Genomic DNA, 10,904 nt, shown 5'->3' with positions numbered 1-10,904 from the left:
ATGCAATCCCTATCAAACTACCACTGGCATTTTTCACAGAACTAGAATGAAAAATGTCGCAATTTGTATGGAAACACGAAAGACCCCGAATAGCCAAAGCAATCTTGATAACGAAAAAAGGAGCTGGAGGAATGAGGCTCCCTGACTTCAGACTATACTACAAAGCTACAGTAATCAAGACAGTATGGTACTGGCACAAAAACAGAAAGATAGATCAATGGAACAGGATAGAAAGCCCAGAGATAAACCCACGCACATATGGTCACCTTATCTTTGATAAAGGAGGCAGGAATGTACAGTGGAGAAAGGACAGCCTCTTCAATAAATGGTGCTGGGAAAACTGGACAGGTACATGTAAAAGTATGAGATTAGATCACTCCCTAACACCATACACAAAAATAAGCTCAAAATGGATTAAAGACCTAAATGGAAGGCCAGAAACTATCAAACTTATAGGCAGAACACTCTATGACATAAATCACAGCAAGATCCTTTCTGACCCACCTCCTAGAGTAATGGAAATAAAAACAAAAATAAACAAATGGGACCTAATGAAACTTCAAAGCTTTTGCACAGCAAAGGAAACCATAATCAAGACCAAAAGACAACCCTCAGAATGGGAGAAAATATTTGCAAATGAAGCAACTGACAAAGGATTAATCTCCAAAATTTACAAGCAGCTCATGCAGCTCAATAATAAAAAAACAGACAACCCAATCCAAAAATGGGCAGAAGACCTAAATAGACAATTCTCCAAAGAAGATATACAGACTGCCAACAAACACATGAAAGAATGCTCAACATCATTAATCATTAGAGAAATGCAAATCAAAACTACAATGAGATATCATCTCACACCAGTCAGAATGGCCATCATCAAAAAATCTAGAAACAATAAATGCTGGAGAGGGTGTGGAGAAAAGGGAACACTCTGGCACTGCTGGTGGGAATGTGAATTGGTTCAACCACTATGGAGAACAGTATGGAGGTTCCTTAAAAAACTACAAATAGAATTACCATATGACCCAGCAATCCCACTACTGGGCATATACCCTGAGAAAACCAAAATTCAAAAAGAGTCATGTACCAAAATGTTCATTGCAGCTCTATTTACAATAGCCCGGAGATGGAAACAACCTAAGCGCCCATCATCGGATGAATGGATAAAGAAGATGTGGCACATATATACAATGGAATATTACTCAGCCTTAAAAAGAAATGAAATTGAGCTATTTGTAATGAGATGGATAGACCTAGAGTCTGTCATACAGAGTGAAGTAAGTCAGAAAGAAAAAGACAAATACCGTATGCTAACACATATATATGGAATTTAAGGGAAAAAAAATGTCATGAAGAACCTAGGGGTAAGACAGGAATAAAGACGCAGACCTACTGGAGAACGGACTTGAGGATATGGGGAGGGGGAAGGGTGAGCTTTGACAGGGCGAGAGAGAGTCATGGACATATACACACTAACAAACGTAGTAAGGTAGATAGCTAGGGGGAAGCAGCCGCAAGGCACAGGGATATTAGCTCGGTGCTTTGTGACAGCCTGGAGGGGGGGGATAGGGAGAGTGGGAGGGAGGGAGACGCAAGAGGGAAGACATATGGGAACATATGTATATGTATAACTGATTCACTTTGTTATAAAGCAGAAACTAACACACCATTGTAAAGCAATTATACCCCAATAAAGATGTTTAAAAAAAAAAAAAAAGTTTAAACAAAGAGTTTCCATATGACCCAGCAATTGTACTCTTAGGTGGCATACCCAAGAGAAATGAAAACATACATCCACACAAAAACTTGTACACGAATGTTCATAGCAGCATTATTCATAATAGACCAAAGCTAAAAAAGAATGAAATGACCATCAGCTGGTGAATGTATAAATAAAATGTGGCATATCCATACAATGGATTAGTATTTGTTGATAAACAGAAGTGAAGCAATGATACATGCTACAACATGGATGGACCTTGAAAAATCATGTTAAGTGCAAGAAGCCAGACACAAAGGACAACATATTGTATCATTCAATTTATATGAAATATCTTAATAGGCAAATCTATAGAGACAGAAAGCAGATTAGTGGTTGCCTAAGGCTGGAAGGTATGGGCGAGTAGGGTAGGGGGGTGACTAAGGAATGCAGGGTTTCCTTTCAGGGGTGATGAAAATGTTGTAAAATTGATTGTGGTGATTATTGCACAATTCAGTAGATATTGAATATAAAAAGCCATTGAACTGTACACTTTGAATGAGTGAACTGTATTAGATGTGAATTGTGTATCAATGAAGCTGTTAAAATTTAAAAAAAATAAAATAAAAAAGACAGAAAAAAAAAAAACGTTAAAAGAAAGCCTATCAACCAAGAATCCTATATCCAGCGAAACTATCCTTTAAAATTAAAGAGAAACTAAAACATTCCCAGATAAACACAAACTGCGTGAATTTGTTGCTATCAAACCTTCCCTACAAGATATACTTAAGTTGGAGACTTTAATACCTCCTTCTCATTAATGGATAAAAAAACTAGGAAGAAAGTCAGCAAGGAAACAGAAGACTTGAGCAACACTACAAACTAAGGAAACCAAACAGACATCCACAGAATATATGAGATTAAATTAGAAATCAAAAAACTCACTGCAGGGCTTCCCTGGTGGTGCAGTGGTTGAAAGTCCGCCTGCCGATGCAGGGGACACGGGTTTGTGCCCCGGTCCAGGAAGATCCCACATGCCGCGGAGCGGCTGGGCCCGTGAGCCATGGCCGCTGAGCCTGCGCGTCCGGAGCCTGTGCTCCGCAACGGGAGAGGCCACAACAGTGAGAGGCCCGCGTACCGCAAAAAAAAACCCAAAAACAAACAAAAAAAAGACTCACTGCAAAGAAAAGCCAAAACCCAAATAACCTCAATGGTGAATTCTATAAAACATTTAATGAAGAATTAACAAAATTCCTTCACGAACTCTCTCAAAAATAGAAATGAAACACTTCCCAATTCAATTTATGTGATAATATCAAAACGACAAAGACATCTCAAGAAAACTACAGACCAGTATTTGTTATGAATATATACAGAAACATCTTCAACAAAATACTAGCAATTTGAATCTAGCAACATCTAAAAGGATACCATGACCAAGAGGGATTTATTCGAGAAATGCAGGGTTGATTCAACATCTGAAAATCAAAGTCATACACCACATGAACAGAATGAAAGGAAAAATGATTATCTCAATAGACACAGCAATAGCATTTGACAAAATCTAATACCTGTTCGTGATTAAAAAAAAACACTCAACAAAATAGGAATAGAAGGGAACTTCCTCAACCTGATAAAGAGTATCTATGAAACCCACAGTTAATGTCATACTTAACAGTGAAAGACCAAATGCTTTGCTCCTACTATCAGAAAGAAGACAAAGATGTCTGCTCTCATCACTCCTTAACTTGTACTGGAGATTCTAGCCAATTATGCAGGGGGGGAAAAAAGGGAAAGCATCCAGATTGAATAGAAAAAGGTAAAACTATCTCTATTCTCAGATGACAGATCTTATATATAAGAGACTCCTAAGGAACTAGGTAGTCAGAAGGTTAAATGAATCATGCACATGAACATTGGAGGCTACACTCAGAGTTGTAGCAAAGATTACAATGAAGAGGGAAAGTGAGCCAAGGGCCAAGATTTTTGTGAGCTAGGGATTGGGACCGTTAAGGAGGAGTTGATAAAGCCAAATGCCCTAAGTGTCAAATGAAAAAGGCTTAAGAACACTTCATTTAGAAGTAACAATGAGGAGCGAAGACAAAGACCTCACCCCTAAACAGCACAGTACTAGAGTGCCTGGAAAATAAGAATCTTTCATATAAGAATGCTACTGAGGAATTAGTACATTTAGGAAAAAGTTACAATCAGGAGAATGTAGGTGAAGAAGTCAAGGATATGGGTTTGTTAAGATGTGAGAGAATTCCATATGGTTAATGGAGGGTGTAGGGAAAAGGGGAGGTCTGGGGAGAAAAGAGGAATAAAAGGATAGGCCAGGTGAAAAGAGAAACAGTACTGACAAAAATACAGAGAAAGTAGATCAGTGGTTCTGAACCACCAGTTCCCTGAATTACAGATTAAGACATAATCCTGTAGTTAATTATGACAACGATGGGAACTGAAGGACAGACAGGAAAGGGAACCAGCAACATTCAAGAAGTCATAGAATGGGAAGAGGAATTTTTACACATGTAATATTAAAAGGCCCCGGGGTTAGTACATCCAAATCTTTTAAAATCAAGGTATAGAAAGAAAATAATAGTTTTAAGGTTTGCTGGAGTAAGGCTTATCTTGGATGAGATTTCTCTCTCTACCACCCATCCCCATAACTGGCTCTGAGAAATCTAGAAGTCCCAAACCTCACACAGCTACCCAAAAGCCTGAGGGGATCCATAAACTGGTTAACCTATAACCAGTCATAACAAACCAGTATGTGTCAGCACTTGTTGGGAAGTTCTGCGCTGAGTCAGATTAGCAACCGCCAAGAGTTCTGTGCATTTCTCTCTCCTCATCGAGACTCACAAGTGTGGATGATCCACAAACCACTAGTCCCTCAAAATACACTGTGTAGAAGGGATTTGTCCTCATGTTTTGGAAAATGGCTACATATTTTCCTGTACCACCTTTTGCAACATCACAGTACTATAATTATATATTAAAGGCACTGCAGAGTCTACTATTTAAAAAAAAAAATTAACTTCGATTAACTTGTTCTTCCTATACTCATCTGATCAGTCTCCCTTTTCTACACCTATTGAAATCCAGGAATACAGTTTTTGGAAAATGTTGCTTAACTTTTCTGACAGATAAATAATCAGTCTCACTGATCTCTTGATCAATGAGATCTCATTGATCTCTTGATCTCTTGATCATTCCCAGGGACAGAGACTGCTATCTCCAGGTAATTCATTCCATTTTGGATATTCTGATTAATAGTCTCACAAAGCTGAAATTTGCCACCCTTTATCTTAAAATGAATAGATAATTTTGCTATCTACAGTTAGAGATCACATTTATTCATTCCTCCAAGTGAACTACCAATTCAGCTAGGAACCTAAGAGCAGTTCTCTGAAAATGTCACTGTTTCATACACGGTTTTGCACATGCTATTTTTTCCATCTGAATACTCACCCTTCTACAGAAATTGATCCTCTGCAATTGCTACAGTCATGGTTATCAGTTCAACAGTAACTTTATGCATCACTATCCTAGACAAAAACCTGTATACTCCTGGAGTTCTGTATACAACACTTTGAGGCACCTCTCATCATTACACTGTACTAATACTGCATTATAACTATCTACATACCTGTCTCTCCCATACACTAAACACCCTGGCAGCAGGAAGTATTTACTACTCATATTTGTATGGGATGGAAAAGGCACAAGAGTCTTCTACCTACCTGATAATTGCAATGATTCCAACTGACCTCACACACTGCATAATTCTTTTTAACCTCCTCAAAACAATGCTCCGAGAAGCCACTACCAATCTACAGCTTTCACCTCTCACACCATCTCCAAATTCATTCCAGCTTGAGAATTTAGCACAGAGCCCAACATACAGGTTCTCAAAAAATACTTCTCAAATGGTTGAATAAATCTTGTCTTATAAGCAAAGGTTCATATTTTAGGTAGGCTTCTAAATTTTCATAAGTTGGCCTTAAATTTACCTTCTTATAAACCAACCATCAAAGATGAAGGAAGCATCATCTTCATTATTAGCAATGAAGACTATCTTTACATCAGATTCCTGCCTGATAATACCAACTCTCTGATGTCCATTCCTTATCAAAAGCCCAGATACCAAACAGCCAAAATAATGCCTGGAAGGGTATGTACTCCATACATTCTTCCAGATCTTCTAAATTTTATCCTGGCATCAAATTTTACCAACAGAAGGATCTTTAGTTGGACCTCACTGTTTCATGATCCACTGTACAACTGCCTTTTGTCACTTAAGAGTTTTTTGTAGCATGGATTGAAGAACATAAAGAAAATACAGACTTAAGGAATTTATCAATATTTCTACTTTGGGAAGCTGTCTGAGACCTGTCCACTATATCACAAGGTAGTCTCCTTATAAGAAATCATGCAAAGCGACTGCTTTCAGGTTTCTATCTCATAAAAGCAAATTAATTGAGAAACATACCCTTTATCTTATGTATATTATAAATCTTGTAATGGATCAAGTTTTGTTCTTTGCTTTTGCTGCAAGGAATCTTAATTTTTTTTCTTACTTCAAGAACTATACAGTGCCTTAAGTTTCCCCCCTTCCATTGTGTCTTTATCCCAATTTTATTATTTGTATTGTAAATGTGCTCCAAAAGGACCTCAAATCCCTAGGAGAATGAGATGACAGAGTAAAAAGGAAAAAAAATTAATAACTGCCATCGGGTGCCTATAGTAAGTCAGACACTGTTCCAGGCACTTTTATCCCTGATCCTTGAACACTGAGAGAAAGGTATTATTAAGTATGTTTTACAGATGGTAAACTGAAGTAGAGAGGGGTTAAAAAATTATCTAAGCTCACAAAACTAAGTTGTACCAGGCCAGGGTTTGATCCCAGGTTTGAATGACTATACAGCCACACTATACATAAGGTCTGACCAAATTAAAGACTATGGTACACTTCAAAAAGAAAAAGAATTCTAGTACAGTACTTGAGGAATTTTAAAATTTCAATTTATTACATAAGCAAAAGAAGACAAATCACTTGAAACTAATTTTACACATTAATATCTTAAACATAATAAACTTCAACAAAGTCAACATCTCTGGTCATTCCCAAATAAGAACCAGAAAATCACACAAAAATTTAAAGTTCAAACAGCAGACATAAATATTTATATTCACGACAAAGCTAATGGAAAAAGATTTGAGCCAAAAGAAAAAAATTAGACTATTCCAATTAGTATCACATATAACTTGAAATGTTTTTTGGTGCCTCTAAAAACAAAGACGAAAAACAGTTTTAAGGGGTGGGCGGAAATATGATTCTAAACTAATAAGATGGAAAATATAATTGAAATTAGACTCACCTGCTCAAGTCACTTTTTCCATAGTGATGATAGTGGTCAGGATGGCTAAGGTGGTAATGCTCCTGTCCACTCCACCTCTGGGGTGGCCTTTTCCAAAATCCTTCTTGAGACTGCCGAACATTTCTGTCTGATCGGTCAAAGCGGTTCATATTGTCACACTCCACTAGACAAATTCAAAAGCGAAACACTAGAAACATGTACACAAACTCTATAAAAGCTAACTACTTACAGCTCAATAATTAAATGCTGCTGAAAATATAAAAGTAATGTTCTAAAACTACCAGCCATTTATGTTAGCTAACCACAAAATCAAGATTTCCAGAAGAAAAATGACTAGTTCTTTCAGTGAAAACCAAACTTTATATTATTCAAACTGAAGTAAATTATAGAACTTTCATTATCACAGTCACTTAAGTAACAACAGTCCCACTGTTTTAAAACAAGCAAATTATCCTTGAAATCAACATTATACATTTTAAACACCAGTAGTCAGTTTTAAGTAGTTTTCATCATTATCAGTAGTTGTTTCTGACTTCAGAATGAAAATGACAAGAAAAAGTAGAAGATTTTAAGTCTGGTAGAGAGCTCATTCCTAAAAATGAATGCCACAATAAATTTTACTGATTTCAAGAAGCACAAATTAACTCTTCATCATAAACAAATCATATTTTTTAAATTAAGCTCACAGTTTTAGAAAGTAAAATGCTCCAATCTGCCGACAGTAGAGCTTGTTCAAAAATTCTAAAATGCCACTGAAAACAAAGCCAGTACTTTGCAGCAACAAACAGTACACTCCCTGAAATCTAAATGCCACAAAAACATGAAAAGAATTTCTTTGAAACACCCCAAGCTTCTCCTTCACTTACCCAAACACTTTTTCCTCACATATCTGAGCACTCACTAAGAGAGTTACTTTGTACGAGGGAGACATTGTGTCGCTTGCTGCCTACTCAGACATAGTTGCATACAAGGCACTGACAAACAGGCCTTCCTTCCTGCTCAACTCCCAGCCCTCCCTGTGGGAAGCAAGCCCAGTTTACCCTGTGACTCCATCTTCACTCAGTGCTTACATAGCCTCTGAGTTAAGACTGTTACTAAAAATACAACTAAACACTAACCCAAGGCAGGAACAGGAAAGGTTTCTCTAGTCTGAGAATTATTACATGAGAAAGTTCAAATCCTGCATGTTCAGAATCCCTTGTGATAAGAAAGCTTTAGAAATCAACGTAATCCTCCCCAATTAAAATTAAAAAAAAAAACCTCATTATTTAAATGGTTTTTTTAACTTAACCTAAACCTGGATTTGATACATGGCAACTGTTTAATTACAGTATACCAGATAAAAACAAACTTCCCCACTCCAAAAAAAAGGTTGATATAATTAAAGTGTATATGTTCAATTCTCATATACACTGAACTCACTGTGAACACATTACTTATATATGAGTAACAATTTAAATAAGGTTCTAAAAGACATCGAAATTTTGTTTATTAGAAAATTTCCATTAGAGAAATCAATTTGGGGAAAAAAAGATAGGTTTTATAGTTTAAAAAAAAATTTTTAAGAAAAATTTTTTAAAGAAGACTTATATTTGAAATTATTTCTAACAATTTCTCATCATCTTATTGGGATAAATTAAGATATACATTTTTTTAAGATATACATTTTTTTTTAAGTTCAATAAAGAAAACCGGACTGTTATGTAAATAAACACTATGCCGCAAAAGTAAGGAGGAGAATATAAGACGGCAAAAGAAAAATAAATTGAAAAATAATCCTAAGAAGGCTTAAAAATGCTTTTAGTTGACATTCACATTATACTCATAGACTCAGTTAACTTCCTTAAGTATTTCTACATGGCATTAAAATGTTACTTTAGGTTAAGAAATTCTGTATAACTGAGGGATAATCTATATCTACTTTTAAATCTGAATTCATATTTCCTCTTAATTCACACAGGTAAAATTCCACTCACTCCCCAAAAAAGAAATTCTGCAATAAGAATCTGTTATATAATTAGTATATCATCCACACAGTGCACTCAGAGTAATAAGAAGCACACTAATCAGGAAAACAAGTTAGGAGATGGGGTTAAATGCTGTGGGAAATTATAATGCAGAAAATGATGTGCTGCTTTTGTATTTACTAAAGATTGTTGGTACTACACACAGGCTCCAAATAAAGCACTTTCATTGAAACATGAACTCAACCATCAGCATAACGACAAATAGGCACCGGAAACAAATATTTTCCGTGACTACAAAACACTATTGTTAGAACTGGGACAGAGGGGGGCTTAAACTCTCAGAAAAATGTCTCCTCCAAGACTCTGAAGGAAGGAAGGGTCCCGCTTATACTACTACCTGTAGTACCCATCAATCATGTTTTGATACACTTTAAAATGTTACTAAGAAGAGAATGCAAAATAACATTAGTGGTGGTTTCTTAGAAAAGACTAAGGGCAGAGAGAAAGAAATAACACAGAAAATAAAATGCAAAGCCAATAAAATTACAAGATGGAGTTAATTTAAAGCCAGTTTCCAGCGCCAATGAAGGAACAGGACAAACAAGACTAAGAAAGGAAATAAATCCTTCTGAATGTGTAATATCATAGGGAAGGATGGGGCAAACCTAAAGGCTTTCCAAAAAAAATTTTAACCAATATGCTGATCAAAACTATCTACACACCAGATTTGACCCTAATTATGAGTTTAGGAATAGAGAATAAATAAACGCCTTCTAAAGGGGCTTTCTAGCTCCCAAAGTAAAAGGCAGATTTTAGTAGGTTTTTTACTATGAGTAGGAGACAGAATTTTCAGTACTTCTACCCTGTGATGAGGGAAAGAGAATCTAACATAGCTAACTGAAAGGTATGGGATATGGAGATGCCTATGTCTAACACTCATCATACCCATTTCTTCTGATTTGATAAAGAACGAAATATGATGCCAAAAGTACCCTAGTTCTTTCTAATAACTTAAAGTCCTACGAAGATAATGGCTGACACAGGTAGTATTCCTATCTATGACTAACAACTGGCTATGAAGATAGCAGGAAGAAATTACATATCAGAAAGTCTGGAAAGGATGTGTCATGCAGGAGGTTTTACAATATGAACAAGAAAGTTTTTTAAATGAAATTTGGTTTGAAAGGAGAAAAGCTCATGCTAAAAAAAAAATCATGAAGTTGATATTACTAAATGCTATTAGTACTGAAAAAGAAAGATAACTTTCCAGAAGAAAATACAGTAATTGGAAAGTGGTAAAGGACAATACTATTGACCTCATATGACTATATCTCAATAAAATGTTTAGCAAAAGTGGCCTTAGGAAATATATTAATAGCATGAAGTAAGTGCAATTTAATAGGCACCATAATTTGATGGGATAGGATTCAGGAAGTAATTAGAAAGATATCTTTTTCAACAGAGAAAAGTTTAAAACAGAACGAGTGGAAGAAAGATCACACCTAAGAAAATGTATACTATGGAAATTTCATAAACCTAAGGATGACGCTATGAATGTGCCAAATGCTAGGCTTTAATCTGTAGGCAATGAGTGACCATTAGAAGTTTCTAAGCAAGAGAATAAAACAATACAACTATGCCTTTGGTATAACCAAACTGTTTATATGAGAGACACTTTAGAACAAAAAGCAAGCAAAGCTCAAATACCCACTGGTCCGCTAAAAGAAATTCAGATTCCAAAATTTCCTTAAGAGATTCCTTCACCAAGGTAAAAGAAAAATATAAAAGAAAATGGTCTCTCTTTTTAGATCCTCCCAAATTGCTACTCAAATCTAAAGTCCTTTTTCCTTTTATTCC

The 10,904-nt window shown here is 35.9% G+C and overlaps 1 protein-coding gene across 11 annotated transcripts in view; it reads right to left on the bottom strand.

Moving 5' to 3' along the window:
• The window catches only part of CCSER2 (coiled-coil serine rich protein 2), a 419,884-nt gene that overhangs the window by 336,361 nt on the left and 72,619 nt on the right, over window positions 1-10,904 (bottom strand). For 9 of the 11 annotated variants that reach the window (XR_003796987.1, XR_003796986.1, XM_029244982.1 and 6 more), the window contains one exon: window positions 7,081-7,243. Coding sequence is in view for 9 of the 11 variants with exons in the window: in XM_029244982.1 (XP_029100815.1) it covers window positions 7,081-7,243 (163 nt within the window). In the remaining 2 variants the exon portion in view is untranslated. Of the gene's footprint in view, window positions 1-7,080; window positions 7,244-7,946; window positions 8,091-10,904 lie in introns of those variants that run through there. The other 2 variants (XM_029244986.1, XM_029244987.1) reach the window with 1 other exon arrangement.

Source organism: Monodon monoceros, unplaced genomic scaffold (genome assembly GCF_005190385.1).
Source record: "Monodon monoceros isolate NGI ecotype Baffin Bay Population unplaced genomic scaffold, NGI_Narwhal_1 Super_Scaffold_4, whole genome shotgun sequence".
Classification (NCBI taxonomy): domain Eukaryota; kingdom Metazoa; phylum Chordata; class Mammalia; order Artiodactyla; family Monodontidae; genus Monodon; species Monodon monoceros.
The sequence above is the reverse complement of the archived record's forward strand: the minus strand, read 5'-3'. Positions and strand labels throughout refer to the sequence as shown.